This window comes from Rhipicephalus sanguineus, chromosome 4, assembly GCF_013339695.2.
Source record: "Rhipicephalus sanguineus isolate Rsan-2018 chromosome 4, BIME_Rsan_1.4, whole genome shotgun sequence".
Lineage (NCBI taxonomy): Eukaryota > Metazoa > Arthropoda > Arachnida > Ixodida > Ixodidae > Rhipicephalus > Rhipicephalus sanguineus.
The window spans coordinates 50163343-50189298 of record NC_051179.1 but is presented as its reverse complement, the minus strand read 5'-3'; the positions used below and the strand labels follow the sequence as shown (position 1 = coordinate 50189298).

Here is a 25956-nt window from a genome sequence, read left to right as displayed (position 1 = left end):
GCAGCACGGCCGCCTTCGCCGAGGCTTTCAAGTGCAGCGCCAGTTCCGTCTCCGTTGCATCAGGCGGACCGCCGTGTCGGTACGATGATATTTTCCGGACACTCAAACAGTGCCTGGAGGCAAGCACAGGCAAAATGAACGCGTGCAACAGTTTCGCTTGTTTTTTTCGTATTGGTTTGAGCATAACCTTAGAAATAGCTACTATATGATCGTATACGCTTAACCTATTTCACCCAATTTCTGTCTACCTTTGTATCTCCTTAATTCAATTTATCTTCAATAACACGGTGGTATAGAGCCCTCATCAAAATTATCTAAAGAAACAATTAGAACAAAGTCAGAGGCACGCCGTGCGATTTATATGCTCCCGGTAACGAGGGACAGAGTCAGTCACGGAAATGCTTCGTTCTTCTAACCTGCATCTGTTAGAAACGCGCAGGCGGAAAAATCGTCTGAAAGCTATTATTTCAAATAATAATCGGTCAACTAAATATTAACAAAGAAGTATACTTAACTGCCACCAGGTAAACAGAGCTTCAGAACGAACCACAACAGGACAATCCAAGCGTACATCACTCACACCGATAGGTTCAGATACTCCTTCTTTCCGTGCGTCATTGAAATATGGAATAAATTGCCGATGTGTGTTGTCGAACATAACGAGTTGTCCGAATTTGAACAGACCTTGGAAGACTATCTGTGCGAGTGTACTGCTTGACCTTGATGTAACCTGTATTTGTGTATTTGAGAATGATGTTCTTTTCTGTTTTTATTACGTTCCCCTCTCTGTAAGGACTCTCGCAAGAGAGTTGACAGTATTGTGAATAAATAAATAAATAAATAAATAAATAAATAAATAAATAAATAAACAAATAAATAAATAAATAAATAAATAAATAAATAAATAAATAAATAAATAAATAAATAAATAAATAAAAACATAACCAGGGTGTAGTGGTCCGACCCCGTTTATCTATGTTCGTCGGTGTGTGTGTGTGTGGGCGCGTATGTATACACATGCAAAATGTAAATATTTCGTGTAGGGAGGGAAGATGTTTCACCCCCCCCCCTCCTCAACAGCCCCCTTGACTACGCCACTGAACGTAACCGTTTGTGCTCGACGAGTTGGAGTCCTTATCACGGAAATTCCTCGACCACATCAGCCCGGTCGAGTATTGGGACCCCGAATATACTGCGTCCCGTAAACCCGTGCCCCGAATTCCGAGGAGGTTGGCGGCTTCAACCCCCCCCCCCCCCCCCCCCAACACCTGGAGTTCCTATGCGCAGATAGTGCATGCACCCACATCAATCAGGCCCGTAGCCCGAAATTTTGGTGAAGTAGGTGTTTTTACCAAAAATAAATAATAAAAATGAATGTTTTTCTCAAATAGTCAAGGTTTCCTGTAAGTGCCCCCCCCCCCCCCCCCCCCCCCCCACTCCCGAAAAAAATTCCCGGCTACGGGCCTGACCCACATAGACTCCGCCGACGGAGAAACCGTTGGTTGTGAATACCGAACTGGGACGTCTCTACAAGCGTCGCTCAGCTACCTGCGCTCTCCAGCAGGCGGCTGCCTCCAAGCTAGAGGAAGAAGTGGCTGGAAGCCTTGCACCGGCAGCTCAGTCCTCCCAGCCACAGCCGCCTGCGTCATGCCAGCGCGTGGTAGGACGGCATTAGTCGTCTCCCCACTGTGGCCTACTCTACCGCCGCAGAGACGGCCGGTCTCCACCTGGCCGTGGACCTTGTGGTGGCCGCGTCCTCGGCCATGGACGTCACTCTCCTCTTGTCATTTTTATTTCCCTCTCGACATTCCCCTGCAGACGCTATAAGACTTGCTCCCATTTAATGTTGCAGAAATAACGTCTTTTCCTCTCCTCCTCCACCCACATAAAGGGAGGGTCGGATCCATAGCGAATAACAGACCTCGAGCTAATTGTCTGTTCGTCACCACGAGGCAAATGTAGCGCACACTTCACTAACAGTGACGCTGTGCCTCGTGTTTTTTTTTTTTTTTTTTTTTCAGTCTTCGTGAAGCGTGCGCTGTATTTGCCTTGTGATCCCCAACAAAATAAAATTCCGTCTACGACCCTACTCTACACTGCTACATCGTCAAAGTACTCCAGTGGACGTTGATATACTGCGCAGGATACTGAGCCCAAGCAGGACGAACCGACGCAGCGGTCGCCGCACCCGGAACAAGACCGGTCAGCACAGAGGCCTGTCCTCCATGGTGGATCTGCAACTGACGCTCGGCTGAGGAGGCTGCCGCTTCCAATTCACTTTCGATGCGCCTTGCAAATGCAGAGGACGATCGATGACGTCGCGTATGTGTGCACGCGCGTTCCACCACCGACGCTGCGTGACGAACACTTCCTCGTGCATTGCACGTGTTTTAAGTCAGCCTCTTCTCGGGCTGTCGATGCGTTTCTTGTGACGTATATTTGATGTCGCCCTTTTCTTTTTGCTGTTTTAGTGCCGACTGAGCGCTTACGAATTGAAAAAGAGAATTCGTTTACTTTAATTGTTGCGAGATGGTGAAATATACTCCGCGGAAACGAATGGTCGTCGCTGCAAGAACAATCTGATTAGATTTTACAATAAAGTTGTAAGAAATGTTAAGTCTGTGCGTATTAGTATGCAATACGGTGGTCCTTCGATCGAGCAGTTACGCACCTGTGTAATATCTAACCTCTGTGCAGCACTGGCGTAACCGGTGACCCCCCCCCCCCCCTGGAATTTTTCATTTTCATACAAACCCACGCACGAAATACAGTATGGTTGAACCCCTTACCCTCACCATGTGGCCTCCTGTGTAGCCTCGGCACGCTTTAACTTCCAATGGTTTTCAATGTGTATTAATAAATGCGTCCCTATGTGATCAAAGCACAAGTGTGCAGTGATACTACTGTTGCTATTACGCGAAAATAACGGATAGCAAGCGGATGGCATAATGTCAATTTTGAAAATTTGCGCCAAATCATGCACCCCACAATAATCGCGTAGAACAGGAGCGCCACCATGGCCACTTTTATCAAAATATCTTTTCTGGATGCAAATAATAAACTTTGTGGCATGTAAACTCTGTGCGCACTGTAATTAAAGAAAACAATGCGTTAAAATTATATTATACCTGTAATAGAGATGTAAACATTATATGTGACGAAACTCGTACGTGAGCGAAAGTAAACAATCACTCGTATTGCGCATAACGATGTGCATATTATTCGTTGCTCTTATGCAATCTACATAATTTTTTCTTACGAGTGTTTATTAATTTAGCAAAGTGGTTTGTAGTCTCGCCGAACGCCGATTTCTTTGAAAGCTTCGGCAGCCAATGGAATTTTACATATGTCTTCAGTTCGGCGCAGCTTGACTGTTTTCTTTTTACCGGAGTTTCCAGCGCCGCATAAAGAACGTAAAGCCAATTTGCCACCGAGAAAACTTGAACGAGTTCCCGTGCGAAATTCAGTGCTTCCTTCGTCGAGCAGTACGGGGTGCATCTAGCTTTTCTTCTGAAGTGTCGAAGTGCGCATGTCAACAGTACGCCATTTTTGATCTGTGTTGGGGTCGGAAGGGCGTCTATCGCGGCGAATAAACTGGACAAGAAGCCGTCACTTTGGAAAGAAAAACGACACCAAGCAATTGTGAGTACCGTCGGAACGTGTCTCAACCCAGATCGCTATCCGCCGCGGTTTAAAGTCGCCTTGCGGTGACTTTAGTGCGGTTCAATGCACTGTCTAGGCTTAAATGTGACTAGGGCGGGCATCGGCTACATTTTCATTCGCAAGCTTGTGTAGAGACGGGAACCGCTTCGCATTGCGAGCTTCTTTCGTTACGAAGTGTGTCTCAGACTGCGCTGTTTCCGTGGTTGTCCGTTTAAAGAGATTTAACGCGACTCCCCGGCCGTCAAAGACATCTCGATCGGAAGTGGTCTGTCGAAATCTCCCCAATAATTTCGTTTTTTCGTCATGATTCATTCGAGGACCGCCTGGCGTGTCAAATGCGCCTGTGTTAGAGCGCCGGTGTTGTGCACTGTCAAACTGAAGCGTGGAAACGCGTTCGAATGACCTTCGATCGTGTTGTGTCCCGTTGTTTTTGAGAAGGCGCGTTTGGAGTCGTTTTATTAGAGCTCCCGAGCGCAACGCCTGCTTTCGCCTGTCGGCATTCTCCGTCGTCCCTGCGGAATTCTATGCAGTGCAGAACTTAATTTTCGACGAATGTGAACTTTTCGCGGGATCGTTAACTTCTTCCGGCCTTTCGAACGTTTCGGACAATGTTTCTGACGCTCCTCGAAGTTTGCAATCGCGTCGTGAGAAGCACGGAGACGCCAGCACGGCAACCGCCGTTTCCGCGGTGAACCTGTCAAAGATGCTTTGCCTCTGACGCAGCCGCGTGCTTCCTTTCGCTTTGTTTTGTGATTTATTTAATTTGTACCTGCGATCAGAACTGGAAAAACAACGCACCAGTGTTTCGTGCGTGGGAATAGCGTTTCCCGTGTTCGCGGACGCTCCTGCAGCCATCATGGTCGTTATTTAGTTTACAGTGCTTCAATCAAGCGCCTTGTTAAAGGGTGGTGGCCTTCTTCAGCCACTGTTACGTGGGGCAGTGCTCGTAGCACCCTGTGTGAAAGGACGGCTGTGCTCTAAGGTGACTTAAATTTTTTTTTTCTTTTTTCTCCACAAACAGCTCGGTAATTGCTGTCGGCTACATGTGTGTCACACGCGGGTACGAACGAAACGTTGTCAAATCACTGTGCATGCCAACTCTGATAGTGTTTGAGGAACTCGTAATTAAGAGTCCACGAAAGGCCAGGATTGGTTGGTTTGTTTACTGACATCGAGTGTCTGTCATGAAAATTTAATAAAGATCTAAATTTAGAATGTGTATGTAGTGATAGCTTGCTAGCGTAATTAAATAAGGACGTTCAGGAATTTCGTGACCCTGTAAGTGGGTGTGCTGCTTTTACAGGTCACATTTAAGGGTAAATCAAAACATCTTTCTACTCACTCTCTGTACATGGCTATCAAGCTTTCTGGAAGTATAGGTTATCTATTCAGTGTGTTGTTTTTGTCATGAAGGGCATTGATATTACACTGCGTGTGCCAAAGTTCTGTTATTGTGGTTATTGTGGTAACATTCAATAATTAAATTCATGTGAGAGCGTAGTTATTGTCATTTGATTATTTCCGTGTCATACTAAAGCTGCCATTCTCGCTTGTGAGTTTGTAGGCATGGTGCGCAAGCTAAGCAAATGAAGGATCCGAGAGCTCACTGTTTTCCCATAAATGTTGTGTCGTGTAGTGGGAAGGGGGTCTTTTTTATTTGTAATTAACCAACACATACTGCTGTTTTAAAAGGAAAACAACTTTTAAGCTTCGGAAAGCGTCCAATTCGCATTGTAAATTGCATGGATGTAGCTCCGTTTGGCCCTGTCCTATCACGTGGGGTGGCATTGCTAAGTGTGATGGCTTACCATAACCATGAAACCCCTTAGAGAACTGCATTGCTTAAGAAAAGACCACACAGCAGCTGAAAATTCATTTAGATGGACTGCCTTATGAGATGTAAAAAAGAACATTTGCAAGCTCTAGTGCAGGAACTCTGTCATTTGTTCCCATTTTTTCCTTTGTTTACATTCTTCTTGAGCACTCTGCCTTATTGCATTCGTGCAAAACCTGCTATATTGTCAGCTTGCAGGTTGTGAGGCGAGGCAACTGCAGTGATTTTTTATTGATGAAAGGTTGAAAGGGGGGTGTGGGGTTGAGTATTTGGTTTTTCTTGGACGGGGGAGTGTGGTACTGGATACTATTCCATTACTTGCACTTGGCTTCTAGGCAGCTCTTGACCTGAGGCAATTGAGGCTTATCTCGAAATAGTTTCACCAGAGCTATGAGCTGCTTGCAGCTCCCCAGGCTTTGAGCTTCTCGAAATCTTCACTGACGTAGAGAAAGGTGCCTGTTGCATAAGCTCCTACTACGCATCAGTGTGGGGAATGCGCAAAGTGCTGCGAAGGCTGTGTACTCTCGGTGTAACATTCGAATTCCCTCGTTTCATTTGCAGCAGCATGCATGCTTGCTGTGAAGAGAGCTGCACATTTCGAAATATGCTATTCAAACGTAATAGCCAGGGTCAGCTAATCCACACGTTAGTTTGGAATCCATTATTGTGGGAATGGGTACGCAGACAGAAGCATTGTTAGCCATTGTCTCTCCTTCACGGTCAGCCCTTTATACAGACCTGTGTGGTGCCACACCAAATGAACCAGCATTCCTTACCTTTGCTGTATGAATTTCCAATAGCTTTCAGAGTGTACGGTAGTGATTCCTGAATCCTTTGATTTGGCGTTGTCGGGTAGCTTTAGAAACAATGAAGCTATTATCACACTGTTAACCTTGAACTCACTGTAAGCAACACATTCTTATCCTTCAATACAAAAACGAATTTCGTAAAATGAAATCCTTTGTTGCGTTCATGTTTGTGCTGATTGTTTCTTACTGTCTATCGCTTTAGGCAATTTGTGCATCACATGCCAATGGCACTGACGGCATTTCTTTTTTTTTTTTTCTTGTTGCCTTTCAGTTCTACTTACTTCCACTTGAAAAATATGCTGAGAGATGTAGAGTGAGTATTGTATATTCTAACATCTTGTGCGAGACGTTTCTTGGCCTTTGAAAGCATTTTTTTATGACACAAGCTAACAGGCAAAATGTGTACTTCAGCCACTGTGATTCTCATCAGATTGCTTCGGATAAGTTAAAGGTGCCTGTTTGACCAACTTGTTGCATTCCAACTTCATCAATCAAACCAGATGTTATCAAGTTGGGTAAACAGACAAACTTGTACTCCACAATGTCTAGAGAACCTCTTTTACCCAAGAGCGTAGCTTTCGTAAGGATAAAAAGAATGGGTGTGCAAGTAGAAGTAAAAAAAGAAGGCACTCTACAGTAAAGTATGTGTATGCATGAAAGATTGGTCTATACTCCTAGATTGTGGAAAAGTAGTCTGGCATGAATTTGTTATAGGCTCCACCTCTGTCCTTCCTTCTACTGGTGTATCACTATTTGCTAGCTTAATTGGTTCATACGTTTGTCGAAAAGGCATCAGAGCTTTTGCGGAAACACACAAACAGGAAAGAGAGCTTTTTGTTTTCACATCAGAGCAGTACGTCACCAGGCACTATGTGGCATGTTGCAGAGACGAGATGTGTGATTTGCAGAAAGGGAACCGCAGGGTACCCCCAAAACGGAAAGCAGCACTTGCTTTAGAACAAATAAACTGAACACAACTTAGTGCTTGGCTAGTTCAGTCATGGCTACCAGTTTACAAACTTCTTCGATTTCGCCACTTTACTAAAGGCAGCAATGTTAGGGGCCAGATTGGTGGTGTCAAACGGTAGTGTGAAATTCAACCAGGCAAACAGATCTATCGTTGCTGCGACAGTGTGTGTTCTCCATTGCATCTTGTGTCAATGTCTGGCAGCTTCATAATCTTGAAACATGTTTCTTCCTAACTTTTTTTTTGACAACACTCGTGCAACGCTAGAATGTTTTTAGGACGGGAACAGCGCTAGAGACAGGATGGTGATAGAACGATTGACAAGGTACTGTACTAACAACCACTGGTTTATCGGGAGGAAATGCAATAGATACAGAAGCTCTGTACAGAAGACCAACAAAAACACTGTCTGCGCAGAGATCATCAAATCACATGCGTCGGCAAAACAGACTGTCACGTTTGCCGAGTAACTGATATCAAAACAGCTAGAATGCAAAAACATCTAGAATGACTTTATTAGGCATTGTGATTAGATATGTCACAAGAAATCTCTACTAATATCTGTTAACGTGCTGTTATGCAAACTCTGTTCAGTATATCGGAACAGCGAATGTACTAAAAATCTCTTTTGCGGTGGAACAGATGAAAAACCATGTGGGAAAAGAGAGTGGTATGCTCTTTACTGCAGGGTGTTCGTATTTGCAGTTCCAAACCTTTCCTTCTAAGTTAGCATTGTTGTATCTGTGGGAGAGTCACAAATTTCGCAGCTTACACAGTGGTAGGCATGTGCAATTGGTAGTTGAAAGGTGTGTATGCATCAGCCTTCTGTGTGTGTGTGTGTGCAGGGTGGCAGGAGTGCCATGGGTAGGACGGGCTGCGAGCGCCGACCTGTAGGGGGCCCCCCTGGGGGACTGCAGCCCCGGTAGTGGGCACTGCCAGCCCCCCACCCTTCTTCCACCTCCTGCTCGGAGGAAGGACCCAGCAGCATGCCGTCCTTCTCGCGCCTCGGGAACCTCAAGGACCCCGAGCTCGCCGAGCTGTTCGACAAGGATGACCCCGACAAGATCTTTGTGGACCTCCGCGAGATCGGCCACGGCAGTTTCGGAGCAGTCTATTATGTGAGCCTGTTTCCTGACTCTATGCTTTACCTGGAAATAGGAGTAAATGAGTCAGTCCTGGCGATAAAAGACTAGGCGTACATACAGGGACACGAGAGAGAAGTCAAGACAACACATACACTGGCGATTTGGGTGCTAAACTTCTGATGACACTTCCTCATTGCTGTAAATGCGTTACTTGATAATTTCTAAGTCGTCTGTGTGGTCCACAGCAAAATCACTTGAAATAACAGTTCATGTGCAGCTGTCGTGTGGGCCTTCGCTGTTTACCTAATGACAACTTCAGCAGTTATCCGAAGATTTACTCCGAGATACTTGAGAAAGGAAGATTGGACATAGTAAACAGCAGTGTTCTAAAGACACTTAAGATAAGTTATTGTGTGATGTCCTGGAGCTGCTTAAAAACAAGTGTATTGTGCAGAAATATATAATAGCGTGCAAAGTTACCAGGCCAAGTAGGATTTGATAATTTCCTGAAAATATCTCCATTCCTTGGAAATACGTGTCCTTGAAAGAAATGCATGAAGCGAGACTTAATTGTGACATCTATAACATGAAAAGTATGCTCCACTGATCACAGTTTAATTTTTTTTTCTTGCATGGGTTATCTTAAAACATCACTGAAATTACAAGTTGAGTTTTAATAATGAGACTGATTGTTCTCTGCATCGTGTGGATTCAAAGCAAGCTTCACGGAAGTATTAGTAGCGTACAATGGGTAGCCCTTTTTTATCAGAAGATGCAGCTATGTCTCACATTGTTGATTAGCTGACACAAGCTCTATAGTTTCACAGGGATGCAACAGCTGCGCCAATTGCGCCATTTTGATACAATTTCATTTTTCTGCGCCGAGCTGCGCCAAAACCGCGATATTTCTCGAAATTGCACCACGCTGCGCCAAAACGCCCCCGGTAACCGCAAAACTTTTCGGTTGCGCTAGTTTTAGCCTTGTTTTAACGCAAAACGAAGCCCGTATTGGCTGACCTAATGTTGAAAGAAGCACCAGAGGCACTTTCATCCAATCCAATTCGACCCAGTGGCGCTTGACTCAAACAGGACGTTAATCTGTTCCGATGTGTTTGATGGTGGGCCGGTGGGCGTAAATGAAGTTTTTACTGCTGGTTCAAATGCTGCTTTACAGGGTCATTCAGCATGAGCAAAGGCGAACGCCCATTTAATGTGGAAGCACCGCACAAAGAAAGTTAACTGACAAACGAGCCGTTTGACACGTGCTGCAAATCTTAGCGGGGATGTCGTTATTGTTTGGTGGATTCCGGTTCAACGTTGCCTTTGTTCAAATAGCAGTACTCACGTGCACGAATTCGCGGGTTGTATACAGTAAAGTCTTTTTAAATCTACTGACGAGTAAAGTTTTGCTTAGAGAAGTACTACACGCGAAAACCCTGACCGCCTTAGCCGAAAGAGTTCATCAAGGTACTTGCTCCCCCCCGGTCGCGGTGAGGCCGACACCACAATGTGCCGAAAAAGGCCTTCCGTTTTTTTGGAAATGTGGACATTGGTCGACTAATCATTTAGACGGCGATGCGAGTGCGGTCACCGCTTTCCTGGCGCGAATGCTTCATGGCAGATACCAACGAGCACGTCAGTACGAGTTATCGCCAGCAACCTTATCGCGATCAGGATCTTTATATCTGCTCGGTAGCACGTGCGGCACAGCGCTATTGGTACTATACTGTTAATATATTGCACGCATAATATAGGCGACGAACCCAAGTATGCCGTTGGCTGACGCCACCTGAGCGGAAACGCAGATTGCGTGTCGCTTGCAGAAATGAAAGCAGCTCACCATTGTTAACCCAACGAAATCTTTGCCGTATCCCTACATGCGGTCACGAGCGGAGCGGGTAGGAATACTCCTCGGGAAAAGCTGTCGTACGGTAGAGCACGCGACCGACCCGTGAGTGATGGCGTCCGCTTTGTTGGAGACGCGCTGCACGAAACTAGGAAGGGTTCGGCTCTACGTGGCGACAGGCACTGCGTTCAATGAAACGATGCCGACTTTCGCTGTGCATAGCTCCCTCCCTCCCTCCCTTTCTCTCTCTCTCTCTCTCTCTCTCTATATATATATATATATATATATATATATATATATATTAGGGGTGTGCGAATATTCGAAAGTTTCGAATATTCGTCGAATATTACATTCGAAATATTCGTATTCGATTCGAAAATCGTGTATTCGAAAAGTTTCGAATATTCGATAACTTCGAATATTGGAAAAATTCGAATATGCGATTCGATTATCATGCGTAAAAGAACTCGTCTTCCACATTTCTGCTGCGTTCGGATAGCTAGAAACGTTGCCGAGAGGAGCGATAAACATCGTAAGTACACGCAGGCACGATATCTGCCTGCGACGAGCGCCCCAATATTTATTGCTGGTGCATCTCCTACGTGCCGCGCTCTTGGCGATCATGTAACCGTACATTTTCAATATTATGCTGCCGGAACGTGCCGCACTACCACTCGTTCACAATGCGGGACCACTTCTGAAGAAAGACAGTGACCCACGTGACTGGTGGCGGACTGTAGGCACCTTCAGATACCCCAGTCTGGCAAAGCTTTGCACCTGTGCCTCCCTATACCAGCCACTTCCGTTCCAAGCGAGCGTGCCTTTTCAGTGGCAAGGGGGGGGGGGTTGTCTCTGTTAGAAGGGAGCGCCTGCTGCCTGATCATGTGGAGCAACTCATATTTCTTCGGGATAACATCTAGTCATTACTTTCATTGTGCCGTGATACTTGCTTGCGTTGTGATGTGCATTGTGCTAGCCTGGACATTGTGTTCTGGAGATATCAGTGTATGTTTTGTTGCCGGTCAGGCTGTTAATGTTTTTTTTTTTTTCAAATAGTTACATGTTAAATAAAATAAGGTATTTTTCTTTTGATATTCGATATTCGATTCGATATTCGAAGGTGGATATTCGTATTCGATTCGTATTCGAAAGATTTGATATTCGCACACCCCTAATATATATATATATATATATATATATATATATATATATATATATATATATATATATATATATATATATATATATATATGCATATATAATAAAGATAAGGGGGAGGACGCACTTATGAAGATTGTACTTATTGGCTGGTTTGTCTTAGACGTTGCATGACATATAAACACCGGACTTAGACTTTTCTCTTGAACTATATACACATATGGCGGCTCTCTTTAAAATGGACTTTCTCCTTAAGATCTTCTTAGCAGGGCGGAATACAAAATTCAGCGCATCGGTGCTGAATGAAGTGGATTGCAACAGTGACGTGATCAGCCAGTGGCGTAGGCCAGGTGTAAAGGACCTTGGTTCAAATTCACCAATGCACAAGGCCTTACTGGTTTCCGGAGAATTCACTGGCATTATTGAGCATGTTATGCACTGAAAACAAGATTGTGGTGGTGACATCGAAATGTTTGCATATATTTTTTTGTTACTGTTCCAAAAGCAAGCTTTGTTTGTGAAGCTGCTCCAAATTTGGAATTTTGAGCTCCAAAACGGAGTTTTTTGTTTCCCGTAACCTGCCCCAAATTTGGATTTTCCTGCTCCAAAAGAGAGATTTTCCTGCTCCAAAAATTGCTCCAAATCCTATTTTGGCTGTTGCATCCCTGGTTTCAACCAGCCTGCATGAAGTTGGTTAGATGGCGTAAAGGGTCATGTAGATAATGCTGTGAATATTGTGCTCACAGTATTTTTAATTCTTGCGAGAATGTACTGGGCTTGTACAAATAGTGGTGAGGAGGGCAGGAAGAAAAGCTGCATCTGCTGCAGCCTGATTGGCCCTATCCTCTCTGTTCACCATTGGCCCTATCATCTCTGTTCACGTTATACAAGGCAGCGCAGACATAATTACGATGAAACAAGGTTTAAAAAAAAATTCTATTTGTAACTCAATACAGCTCACACTAACATAATAATGTATTGCTATACAAAATCTGCAATACTGAGCTTAGTTCCTTGTTCGGCATCATTGTTGAACACGGTACAGTGAAATCTCGCTGATACATTTTTCAAGAGATGAGGAAGATAAAACATATGCAAAAATCCTATTAGCCAAAGAGGTTTAAAAAAAACTAGGAAGATGTGAATTTTCATAGTCATTCATATTTTTTTATGCGAAACATTTCATTCATATCAAATGTCACTGAAAGGTTTTGCTAGTTGGCACGGCGGATAGCCTGACGCACAATCATCATTGAACGCAGCGGCCACACCTGGCAACGATCTTTTCGCCGCAACGCAAAACTGACACTGCTGCGGATTCCGCGGCTCTGCACCGTGCAGGTCATGGCTCGTTGGAATGTGGTTTGAGCTAGTATATCGAAGAATAAACGTAGGATTTCTGTATATATTGGTCAAAAACCTCTTTCGCGGTCGTATTATCTAATTCTGGGCAAAAATGTGATCGTATTAAACACATGAAAATGCATTATTTCCAAGAGACTTTGGCTGGGTATATATAAAGAAAAACGTATTAGGCCGAAAAATGTATTATGCAGAATCGTATCAACGAGAATCCACTGTACTTCGTTGAACCAGCACTTTGTTGAACATCTGTATTGGTATGCAAAGTGCAGAAGTTAGCTTTGTTCATGCATTCGTAACCTGTTAGTGATTAGTGGCCGCAAACAAGGCTTAGAAAGTGCACTTGTTTGTCAAATGAGCGCTAATTTCTGTTGTTTCATCTTTTGCCTCAGGCCCGGAACGTCACGACCAAAGAAGTCGTGGCCATCAAAAAGATGTCATTTACAGGAAAACAGTCAACAGAGGTGAGACACTCGTTTAAAGCATTGTGCTGAAATCTGCAGCCTTTCGGTTGGGTATGCCAGATGCCGACATGTCAGTTTTTATTGATCTTTATTTTATCTTCCAGAAATGGCAAGACATTGTCAAAGAAGTGAGGTTCCTGCGCCAGTTAAAGCACAAGAACACAATAGACTACAAGGGCTGTTATTTAAAAGAGCACACCGCCTGGGTAAGTGTTTGCTGGAAATTGGCTAATTCTTTCCAGCATACAGATCTTTAGCGAAGTGCCGAGCCCATACTTTTTATGTTTCGGAAGTTTTTTTTTTCCTAGCTTCTTTAGCCCACTGTGAAACATGAGTAACAGCAGTGGTATTCAGTTGACTAAATGTTTATGGCAAAACAAGCCTGCCTTAAGGATGGAGGGAGAAACAAAGATGCCAATTCTGTGTTTTTCTTTGCAGCTTGTTATGGAGTACTGTCTCGGATCCGCATCAGATATCATTGAAGGTAAGTTTTGCTATTTTGTTGCGGTGTATCTTTTTCTGAGTTGCCGTGTGGCCCGACTTCGTTTTTCCCAATACTCTTGTCCAGGCTCGCTGTTTAAAGTCCTGTAAGGTGTATGAAATTATACTATATTGATGTACAGGAGGCAAACAACAGCATCCACTGGGACTTGGACAACAGCGTCAAATGTGCCATGAGATGTGTATGTTTCACCATATTCAAAAGCGTGAGAGATGGCACGATTGAGTTACGGTTCCAGCCATAAAAATCTGTTGTCTAGCATTGCGGCTGCTACGACTTCGCTGCTAGATGTCAACTCTAAACTTTCGTGATGAATGAAGTGCCTGCTGTGATAAGCAGCGGCTAAGGTGTTTTGCTGCTAAGCTTGAGGATACAGGTTCCATCACCTTGCCATGGTGGCTGAGTTTTGATGGTGGCGAAATGCAAAAACACCCACATGCGTAGATTTGAGCGCACATTGAAGAACACCAGGTGATCACTATAAACCCGGAGTCTCCCTCAGCGACAAGCCTCGTAATATGAAGTCATTGGCACGTGAAACCTCAGGATTTAACTTAAATTTGGAAGAAAAGAATTGAGTATTTAATTTTCAAATGTCTCCATTTTTATGATGTGAGTGTACCGTCTTGGGACGTGACTGTTTGTGTGCCTGACCTTCCTTTGCCCCACCTCATTACAGTTCACAAAAAGCCTCTTCGGGAGGAGGAGATCTCTGCAATATGCAAGGATGCCTTGCAAGGTCTGGAGTACCTGCATTCACTGGGCCGCATACATAGAGACGTCAAGGCTGGCAACATCCTGCTCACTGAAAACGGCACAGTCAAGCTTGGTGAGGGCATTGTGCATGTACTTGTACAGCTATCCATAGGGCTCTGTGTTTTCAAATGAATCAGGAAAGAACGCTCGCTGTTAACAAACTTGGCAATTAGGATTTACTGGACAGTACAGTTGGCCCGTCAGTGTCAAATGTAGTATAGGGCTCTGGCAGCACACTTTACACTTTGCTGACTGAAATTGAGCGCTCATTACTCATTCGGCTGTTTTTGTTTTTGAGCAGTCACGCTCCAGCTCGGAGCGATCAGAGGCACTGTCACCTTCATCCTGAGAGCTCCACAAAGATATGTTTCGGTTGTGGGACTCCTGTAGCTTCTGTTTTTGCTGTTTTTGTTACAGCATGTGCAGTGGCCTGTGCTGTGTCCTCCTCCTCTATCCTCGTTCCATTTGCGCTGTGCAGTCATGTTAAACTAGACCAGATGCGTGCTGTGCGCGCTTATCAGTTCTTTATTTTTTTTTTTACAACATAATATGTGTTTTCACTTCCATGATCCGTTAAGCAGCTGCATGCTTGATATGGGCACGATTATTTTTGTGACTTCAATCTAGAGCAGGCTTAATGCCTTTAGGAATCCAGTTTGAGTGTTGTAGGACCTAGTGAAATGCATCGTGAAGAACCTGTGAATTTTGCATCTTTTAGTGTGATTACGTGACCTAGTCATAAAGACGTGCAGTTAGCACTTTATTTCATTGAGTGGGCGTATAAAGTCAGATGGAGTTGTAATGAAACTTGTCATAAAGGGATTTGACTTTTTCCCAGTTATTTGTATGCACTATTGTTCTGTAGGGTCTGAAGTGTTCTTGGTCACCTTGCAGTCTGTTCTTTAACAATGTGCAGTTTTTACATTCATGTACATCGCTTCAGAAAGCCAAGTAGAAAGCTTAGGGAAATTACCTCGGGTTTATAAATAGATATGCTGAAATAATAAGATAGGGGGAAATGGAAGTGTATGCAAAAACAACTCGCCACATCTGGGATCTGATTCGACATATTCTGCAATATGCATGTGCAGTGCTTTACCAATTGCCAAATTGCTGTGAATGGCGCTGGCTGACTCCCAGGATCACATCTCGTACACATACACAGATGCCGAAGAAAGTTGATGGGAGAATAGCTGTCATTGTAGCTTAATTTGAAAAACATAGAACACGGAAGATGTGCAGTTTGTCTCCACCCTCCATGAAGTTCTTTTTGTACTATTTTGCTCTCATTTACACAATCATTCACATAGGTAACGTTCCCCGTGCATTCTTGTGGTTATTGTTAGTAGGCGTGTCACGCGTGTGCATCTGAAAAAAAAAAGAAATCTATCCCTTCAGTTCTACTTCAATAAAGTTATTCCATCCATCCATTCAGTTCTACCTTAACCGTTTAGTGTTATAGGTTGCATGTGGCATGCTAGTCACCCTGGTACACCTGCCAGCTGCCATTTTTTTTTTCACGGGAGGAGTTTGATTGTGTGCCCTATTTTGTGCCACTGCAGCGGACTTTGGCTCGGCGTCCATGATCAGCCCGGCCAACTCGTTTGTGGGCACGCCGTACTGGATGGCGCCCGAGGTTATCTTGGCCATGGACGAAGGCCAGTATGACGGGAAAGTGGACGTCTGGTCCCTGGGGATCACGTGCATTGAACTGGGTATGTCTTCAATAATTCAGATGTCTTTGTCCTCCGTGTTGAACGCAACGAGAAAATTACGCTGTGTGTGTTCGAAGTTGCAAAGGTGCTTGTGAAACTGTATACAAACAGCCAATGAAAGGGCCCTTCTCTGGGTCCTGGCATTAGAAATGAATAAGTAGTACATTGTATAGATTGGTCAGTAGCGACCATGTACGCAGTGTATGACACGCCTGTGTGTCAGGAAAATCTTTGAAAAGTGTCATGTTCGTTAGGCCTCACTCCCCGAATCCCGCGCCACTCTCGTCCAACCACAACACCGTCCGCGCACACACTGCCCGCACACAGGCCGGATGTCCCCTGTTGCCACCACGCCCAGGGGGCGCCACATACCCCCATCACTACTAATGGATGACCTCACAGCCCGTCCCCCCCTTGAAGCGTGAAGCTCCCCGCTGACCATGGAGGATGGTATTTGACGAGCTGGTCGGCATGGGCCTCGCCACAAGCTCTCCCATTCTGTGGGGCGACGAGCTTGAAAGTGTTTGCACCAATACGTCCGCAGATGCGGAATGGACCATTTCACCTTGGTGCCAGCTTCGATGAGATGCCTCTTGCAGCGTCACTGAGTATGTGGGTTTCTCGCAGGACAAGGTCGCCTTCCTCCAATGTTGTGGCTCGGCGTCGCTGGTCGTAGTGCTGCTTCTGGGCACGCCAAGCATGTTGCTGATGCTGCCGTGCAGCATTCATGACCTCTGCCAAATGGGACTGAAGTTCTACTGCGAATGCGTGAGAAGATGATACCGCAGGCTCAGCGTCTTGCTTGTCTTCGGTGGGTTGCCAGAGTGTTCGGAGTTCACGGCCATAGCAGAGGAGGGCCGGGGTGTATCCAGTAGCAGCACTTACAGCGATTCGCATTGCAAAAGCAATCTCGGGAATGTGTTGGTCCCAGTTTTTGTGCTCATTGCAGTATGCACGAATGCACTGCTTCACGGTGCCATTGTGCCGCTCGACCATCTGTCCGGCTGGCCTGTAAGGCACCGTGTGGCGCTCCGAGATGCTCCATCGCCTAAGCAGGTTCTTCCATAATTTACTAACAAAGGGCTTCCCATTATCGCTAGAAATAGCAGTAGGTACCCCGTGTCTGCAGATGAACTCTTCCACACGGCTGGCTATCTGCTGTGTTGTTGCTGCACGAAGAGGGAAGAGCTCAATGAATTTGGTGAATTTGTCAACAATGACCAGCAAGTGCTTGTGCCCCCGAGGGCTGGTAGGTAACGGCCCCATTAAGTCAATACTAAGTTCTTCCATTGGTGCTGCAGGCCATTGGCTTGCCATAAATCCTTGGGGTTTGCAATGCTGTGCTTTCGTCCTTTGACAGACTGAGCAACTGCGGACATACTTCGATGTGTCATTGCTCATGCCCAACCACACAAACTTGTCTCTGATGCGCCGCAGTGTCTTGTAGAATCCTGCATGGGCACTTGTCAGGTGGTCATGGGCCATCTGCAGGACCAAGGGGCGAAGGTGAGTAGGCAACCAGGCTACTGTGCGGTCGCCGCGACATTGCACCAAAAGTCCTGGTGGCTCTAGATGAGACGTGGATGCCAGATCCTCCAGACGACGGGTTTCGGCAGTGCCTTTGTGCAGGCACTCTCCCTGGATAGTTCTCGTTATGTCACACAAAAGAGCATCACGTTGTTGTTCCTGTGCTAGTTTTTTCGCACAGTTTATAACACTGAGGTCCTCAATGGTGGTTGGCAGGCAGGTTTCAAACATGACAGAGCCTTCGTCAGTGTCCAAGTTAAGTGGCAAAAGTCTCTCAGGCAGGCTTTCAGCTGCTGTCTTGGAGTTTGGCTGAACAGGTGCCCGGCTTAGGGCATCAGCAGGAATGTTGGCCTTCCCACGATGGTGCTTAATTTTGCACTGAAACCCTTGAAGGCGTAGCACCCAGCGCCGCACACGAGGAGATGCCTGCTCAGTGGTGAACATCCAAGCCAATGATGCATGATCACAGTGCACTTCGAATTCTGTGAATTCCAAATAAGATCGGAATTTCTCTACAGCCCATACGACGGCCAAACACTCCCACTCCTGGACTGTGTAATTATGCTCCGCATCCGACAAGCCTCTGCTGATGAATGAAATTGGCTTCAAAATGTTATCCCGACGTTGCAGCACCACTGCGGCGATACCAACACTGCTGGCGTCTGTTTCAACGACAAATGGTGCATTGAGGTCTGGCAAGCTCAGAACTGCATCTGTTGCCAGCCTTGCTCGGAGAGTCGCAAATGACTGTTCTTCAATGCTCGTCCACTGCCATTTCTGTTGAGTCTTGAGCAAGTTGGTTAAGGGCTTAGCAGTGAGGGAAAATTGTGGAATAAAGTTCCTGTAATATCCAGCTAAGCCCGGAAATGCCTGCAGTTGCTTCATGTTGGATGGCCGTGGGTACTCTGCCACTGCACGCACCTTCTCTGGGTCTGGTCGGCACTCTCCTGGAGATACAACGTGATCAAGGAAGGTAAGGGATTGGGTGCATTGTTGTACTTTGGTTGGATTAATTGTAAGCCCTGCATTCTTGATGCGTTCAAGGACTTCACGGACATGTAACAGGTGTTGTTCTATTGTTGGAGAGTACACCAAGACATCATCAAGGAACGCCATGGCAAATTTGTGGTTTATGCCCTCAAGAACCCTGTCCATTAAAGCTTGGAATGTGGCTGGGCCTCCAGCCACACCAAACGGCATCCTTGTGAATTCGAAGGTGCCCCTATGACATATGAATGCAGTCTTCTCAACATCTTGTTCCCGCAGTGGAATTTGGAAGAACCCTTGGGAGAGGTCAAAGCTTGTAAACCATTGTGCATTACCTAGCTGAGCCAGGAGCCAATCAGTGCGAGGCATTGGGTACACTGGTACCCTTGTGCAGGAATTCAAGCGTCTGTAGTCGACAGCCACCCGGTAGCCTCCGGATTTCTTTCCCACCAGGACTAGTGCACTTGTCCAGCTGCTTATGCTCCGCCTGATTAGGCCTGCTTCTAGCATCTCGTCCAAGCAAGCATCCATGATGCATTGTTTTTTTGGATTGACTGGGATTTTTTGGATTGACCGCTACCAAGTCTTGCAGCTGGGGGTGCATTTGGCGCAGCACTCTGTCGACCTTGACGTCGTCGGCAACCTCCTCTCCGATTCGGTCGTAGAACTCGGAAATAACATAAATAAATTCTTTCAAGTTCTCCTCCAGGTGCTGAGTGCGTGCCTCCAACTCTTCCTTCAGGCGCTTCTTTTCGTCGGCCGACGCGAATTCCCGTCGAAAAGCGGTGACAAAGGCATCCCACGTAGCGAAGGGACCCGCGAAACGATGCCACAATTTCGCGCTCCGTCAAGCGCCGCGGTAACGACGCGGCGAACTCGGTCCTCCAGAGCTATGCCGTTAATCAGGCAAAAATTCTCCACTTTGCTGAGGAATTCCTCCGGGTGTTGCACATCCTGGAAGCCCGCAAACCTAGGCAATGTGGTCGCAATGGGCGCTGTCACCGTCGCCGACATTTGTGTAGCCGGCGGTCCAACAAAGGCCGGTTGGCGCTCGTTGCCTCCGGGAACCACGGGAGCGGCCATTAACGCCTGCCGCAGCTCAGATGCTATGCGCTCGCGTTCGATAGCCGATCCATTTGTCTGACGCAGCATAAACTGTACGAATTCATCGGGAATTTCAGTCGGTCCAATCCCGGACGAGCCCCCACTTGTCATGTTCGTTAGGCCTCACTCCCCGAATCCCGCGCCACTCTCGTCCAACCACAACACCGTCCGCGCACACACTGCCCGCACACAGGCCGGATGTCCCCTGTTGCCACCACGCCCAGGGGACGCCACATACCCCCATCACTACTAATGGATGTCCTCACAAAAGTAAAACAAAGCTGCACCCGTTTCGGTAGGCAAGGCACCGGCTGTATGTTGTCAAACAGCAGATTGCTGCTATTGGCTGGTAGCTGACATAAATCAGGAGCGGTGTTTGGATCAAGTGCGCTTTTTGCCATGGGGGTGTCTCCACGTACTGGTGTGGCACAGTACAGTGTACTAAAAGTTACACAGTAGCAGCACTAGTACGCACAAGAATGGCAAGAGAGAGCGACCACGTTTCATCATGTGCACTCAAGGTCATGATGCACACTGAAGCAATTTGTGAGGCAATTGACTCTGATACTGAGGTAATTCGATGATTGCTTGGAAAGGGGGTTCAGGACCCTTTAATCTGATAAAAAAAAAAGTCTGAGAAAAGATCTCCGTAAATGTTCTGTTATGGACGTTCGTTGAGAGGCAGTTAAAAATGACTGTTTTCTGTAGATGTAAGGATTTGGTCAATGTAGCTGGAAGCTTTGTAATGCTGTTGAAGTGTTTTGTAGCCGAATAGCTTTCTGTCTCTCTGCATAGGTGAGAGGAAGCCTCCCTATTTCAACATGAATGCCATGAGTGCCTTGTACCATATCGCCCAGAATGACTCGCCCACACTCACTGGAGGGGAATGGTGAGTGCTTTTCACATTCATTTGCTGCTGAAACCTGGCAAGAACTTCTGATGGCATCGGTAGTTGAGTGACGCCTCGTCGTTTTTTTTTTTTGAACATGGGTAGATTTTTGCCCACACTTGCAACTTGGTGTCCTGTCTATGCCAAGGTTCGATCGTATTGTTTGGGACTACAATCCTGTAAACTAAAACTGGAATTCATGACTGTAGAGCCAAACATAACTTTTTGTTTAGCGTTAGAGACCAAATATCTGTAAGCTTCGAACAATCAATTCAATCATTTTTTTTTTATTTGGTGTTATTGCAAACATCTGCTATGTGAGAGTCCTTTTAGCTTCTCTTCATTCAATTTCTCAATCAGACCTCTGCTGAAGATCCCTAGTTTGTGCTTATACATTTTAGTAGGCCAAAGCATTAATTTCAATCCTGTAATTAGCTCTCTTAGATGCTAATTGTGTTCCACAGTCATCGAAATGTAGTTGCTGCAGCCCACATTGTAGCAGCAGCGACAGCAATGGTGACATAATTGAAGCTTGCTGTCAGGCTTCAATTATGAAAGCTCTTTCAAAAGTTTTACTTTACAAGCTAAGCTTGCGCCAACAGAATTTTGCCATGTGTTTCCTGTATTTTCGAAAGTTAAAGAAAAGAAAACAAACTGGCCCATTGGTTCCTCTAGGTGTGCAGCATCGTCCCATTTGCAGTTGTAGGGGAGTGGTTTGTGAAATGCAAAATGTAAAATGCAGTGGGGCCGCAGTGAGGTTGTTTTGATTAACACTGGTTATGCTAATTCCTCAGGTCGGACGTCTTCAGGCATTTTGTAAATTCCTGCCTGCAGAAGAACCCTGCAGATAGGCCCACAGCAGTCAACTTATTACAGGTGTGGTAGTACTTCACGTGAAATAGTTCTTTTTTTTTTGGTTTCTGGTGCATTAATACTATTACTAAAGGCACTCGCACTATGAGAAGCTGTTTGGTGCGCTAGAAAAGCTGTAACAACGAGAGGGGTGGCGAAACCACATTGAGTATGCTCATGCGAGCATCGCCATTACACCGTGGATTTTTGACCTCTTCTTCCTGGGCCTTTTATTGTTTTTTAGCTACATACTTTATTCCAGAGAGGCCGATGACCAAACTTGGCAATTTGCAAGTACTACTAGAAGGATCTGTCTAATGATGTGGATTATGGAATTTTGCTAAATGCCTTCAATCGATGATTGCTTGCAGGTGTAGCAAGTATGTTGTTAAAACGATCAAATAGATTTCATGATAACCTTTAAGGTGTGATAGGTGAATGAAAAGTGGTTCAACTCTAGAGAGAGGCACATGTTTGGATCAACCGGGGCTTGTTCGCACGAACATGAATGCACCACTTTTGTATCTCATGGCTTTTGAAAAAAATCTACACTGCTTGTAGCTGTCGGGCACTATGTATCAAGAGTCTGTGTCATAGTGTCTGTCCCATATAAAAGCTGATGCAGGTTGGTATCAGGAAATGTTTGTTGTGAAGATCTGTTCTTTTTAGAAAAGTACTGGAGATTTTGAAAAGTTGCGATTAAATTTCATACCAGCGGGGTTTTTGTGTAAAGCACCACAGATTTTAAAAATTTTCAAGGGAACTATTGACCAAGTGCATTTATGGGGTACAGAAATGGCATTTGTCATGTGTATTTTGTTTTTCGTCACGTGTGACATTGCATAGGATCCATAACGTTGCATTCTGAAAGTGAACGCCTAGTTTCAGCTCTCTTTCATCCCTGGTTGATTTGTTAACATGCTGTTAGCCAAGTGGCCATACCGCAACTCTGATGATGATTATATCACATTTGAAAGTGCCTATATTATTTCAATTTGCTCTACAGTTTTAGCAGCCTCGTTGCGAACTATAGTCAAAAGTTAGTGGCTTCTCAGTTTATCGACCCATTAAAAAACGCAATTGGCGACACTGGTACTAACATGCTGTTTGTGTGTGTCCGTCCAGCATCCGTTCATGACACGGCCGCGCTCTGGCAAGGTAATAGTAGACCTAATTCAACGGACAAAGGCAGCAGTTCGGGAACTGGACAACCTCAACTACCGCAAGATGAAGAAAATTCTCATGATCGACTCGCAAGAGAACAACGAGGCCAATGCAGTGGAGGCCGAGGATGACTCGACGGTAAGTTGCTCGTCGTTTCTTTGATGTGCATATCTGAGCTTTGAGTGAATTGGTAGCAAGTGGTATTGCATGCAGCCGCACGGGATGTTGAAAACTTTGGTTTCTTTCATGTGCTTAGCTCAGCGTTACAGGGCGAAAGGCAAAGAATGCCCGTGTGCTTGGATTTAGGTACAACGAAAAATTTATGAACACATGGTGTCGCTGGAGCCACCGTTTCGACAAGCAGCCTTGTCTTCTTCAGGGCCGCTACAAGACAAGTCTGCTTGTCGAAATGTTGGCTTGGGCGACACCCCGCCTGGAAAAATTTTTCGCCTCTTCAAGCTTCCAACTTCCCCTGAACTTCAGCCTTATTTGGATTTGGGTGTGTATTGAAAAACACAGGGTGGTTGAAATTAATACTCTGTGGCACGGCTCATGATCATGTTGTGGTTTTTGGCACGTAAAACCCCAGCAATTATTATTATTAGCATTTGTGTTACGATGCTGCTGTCAATATGTACAGTCAACTGCCGATTTTTCAGACGCCCGATTTTCCGGACATGCTCGAAAATTCGGACTCTTTCGTGGCACCGTCACCAGCCCCATAGATGTTAACCCCTTAAGTGCTTTATTTTTTTGAAAATTTCCCAACCAAAAGTGCCTATTTTTTTTATTGCTGATTTCGAATCTGATTGTACTAAAAAGCAGCTTGTCGATGTTGAAAAAATATTTGTGCCACATACTTAGTCAAATCAAAACACGGAATAATGCAAGGGGGCCCGTTGCAGCTCCAGCACCAAAATCGAGTTTCCTTTCTCAATTTTTTCCCGTTTTCTCCTCGCTTCCGAGAGCAAACGAAGCACATTTGAAGAAACTGCTGAATATATTCCATAAGGTCATCTGGCAGTGACAAGTTGAAAGTCTTGCCTGAAATGGCCAAGAATGGAAAGCAAAGAGGCTTCACAGGAGGATTGTCCGCATAAAGCAGGATCCACTGGCGAGCACTCGCGATGTTCGCTTCCGAGCTGTTTTCATCATCCCCGGAGGAGATGCTCAATTCACCGCCTTCGCTGTCTTCACTTCCGGACACAAGATAAACATCTGTATCCGAATGATCATCACTCGAAGAAGATGACAAAAATGAGAAGCCTCTTCGTGTTGAAGAGCCAGTTATGCATGGGTGACCGCCACCGCAAGCCATCTTTTCATACAAAAACCGCGCTCTTTCCGCAGGAGAAAAATAAATTGTCGAGTAAATGCTGCCATCTGGTGGATTACACGCAATCTAAGCTGTAGAAGAGCGCCTCTTGTCTTGAACGCCAGAGGGGAGTACCTATTCCGCTAGGACGAGCTCTGCTCGTCCAAAGCAGTTTGGGGACAGTTTGGGCAGGACGAGCTCTGCTCGTCCAAAGCAGTTAAGGGGTTAATGTATTAGAACGTCCGAAATTTCGGACTCTGAAACTCTTCCGCGTCCGATTTTTCGGACTTTCTGCCCAAATTGCAGGTCCGAAAGACAGTATTTGAAGCCCCCACCTCTTCCGCGTCTATCATCTCGTAGGTTCGAAGCAGCGCTTTCGCAAGTCGATCTGCTGGCGACAGTAGCAGAGGTCGAAAGTCAGCTTTGCCGCAATGCCGAAGCGTTATTGGGTGAAGCAGACCAGAAAATCAAAGGGGCCGCTATCACGGCGCCGTGCGGCGATGTCTTTACGGATAAGCAGCGGAAATGCACGGAGGCGTGATGGCGGCAGCTGGCAAACACGCCAGTACGGCTTAATTGCTGACAGCCCTTACGATAAGCATCTTCAGTTAGCTGCTCGGTAGTGCATGTGGCCTAGCGCAGTTGGACGCATACTGCACGAATTTAATAGGCGAGAACCCAAACGCGCCGTGCCGCCATTCATGCTGCCTCTTTGTGCAAGGCCGCTAGGTGCGCGGCACAGACGCGTTGCCTTCACGGACGAAACCAGCTCGCCATTGCCGCGCCTGTGTGCGGTCAGGAACAAAGTGCGCATCATGATCACGCTTTCATGATAAATGCGTGCGTACGATACAGCAGCAGTACAGTGACGGCGTCAGCTTAGTTGGCGATGTGCTGCGCACAACTAGAAACGATTGGCTTCACACGGCAGCAAATGCTGCGTATCGGCGGAGATTTGGCGATGTGTGTACGCATCGTTTACATGCGCACACGCATCGGGGAAAGTCGGACGAGTCGTCCGCTCTTCCGCCACAGTCTTCATGCTCCATGCGAGAGAGCCGTTATCTATCCCGCGCTTTGCTGCAGTATCAGCGGCGCTCATCACGAGATGCAAACTTGAAAGTGGCGGTTGGCACGCAGTTAAGCGTGGTTCGCGGCAGGTACCGAATGTATTTGCGAGAGGCTTGGCGCGCACCAAAATGCCTGATAATTGTACTGGGAGGCAATAATGCTATTTCGGACGTGGCTGTGGCGATTTGACCGCTTGAGCGAAATATGAAAGTATGAATTCATTTTTTCGGACGATTTTGCGGTCCCTAGAGAGTCCGAAAAATCAGACGTTGACTGTATTTGCAAGTTGTGTCCTTGTAGAAAAGCAGCAAAATGTGCCCACTAGCTTTCTGATAGTCCCACTTCCTACTGATGCAGGCACACTGTGAGGGCTCATCAAAGCGTGCCAAAAATTTGCAGTGTTGTGTGTGGAAGGCAACCTCATCCTCTTGCCACTGAAGTGCTGGCATTAGTGATGCAGAACTATTTATTGACGGTACTATCTATAGCTGAGTCATTATCGAACTATTGAGTGTAAAAAAGAACTATCGATGGTATAAGGTCAACCGTGCGAACATAAACTTGGTTCCCTGGGTGTGCGGTATGTAGTTGAGCTGGAGGAGCAGGCTGAAGGGCAAGAAAGTTGACATGTTTGTGTTACTTCTCCAGAATTCTTGGTTGACAAATGATAATTAAGTTGAAACTATTCAGCTGTAGTGGAAAGGAAGCAGTTAAATGTGGTGGAACTTCGAAGCTTCAAATTTATATTGCCTTTTATGATTTCATCATAAAGAAAAATGAAAAGCTAATAGTAACAACTTGATGAGGGCTAGTTGGTTCATAATTAGAACAAAGAAAGTAACAGCGCGAAACTTGGTTCCCTGGGTGTGTGGTATGTAGTTGAGCA

At 45.8% G+C, this 25956-nt stretch overlaps 1 protein-coding gene across 2 annotated transcripts in view; it reads left to right on the top strand.

Annotated features, from left to right (window-relative positions):
- Positions 1 to 3305: 3305 nt before the first annotated feature.
- The window catches only part of LOC119389946 (serine/threonine-protein kinase TAO1), a 46544-nt gene continuing 23893 nt past the window's right edge, over positions 3306 to 25956 (top strand). Inside the window, exons 1-11 of one of the 2 annotated variants that reach the window (XM_037657401.2) lie at positions 3306 to 3642; positions 6578 to 6619; positions 8119 to 8391; positions 13117 to 13188; positions 13293 to 13394; positions 13627 to 13672; positions 14370 to 14519; positions 16009 to 16161; positions 20575 to 20668; positions 21463 to 21544; positions 22646 to 22822. In XM_037657401.2, coding sequence (XP_037513329.1) covers positions 8260 to 8391; positions 13117 to 13188; positions 13293 to 13394; positions 13627 to 13672; positions 14370 to 14519; positions 16009 to 16161; positions 20575 to 20668; positions 21463 to 21544; positions 22646 to 22822 — 1008 coding nt within the window. In that variant the 5' untranslated portion in view covers positions 3306 to 3642; positions 6578 to 6619; positions 8119 to 8259. The remainder of the gene's footprint in view (positions 3643 to 6577; positions 6620 to 8118; positions 8392 to 13116; positions 13189 to 13292; positions 13395 to 13626; positions 13673 to 14369; positions 14520 to 16008; positions 16162 to 20574; positions 20669 to 21462; positions 21545 to 22645; positions 22823 to 25956) is intronic. The other variant, XM_037657402.2, reaches the window with a different exon arrangement.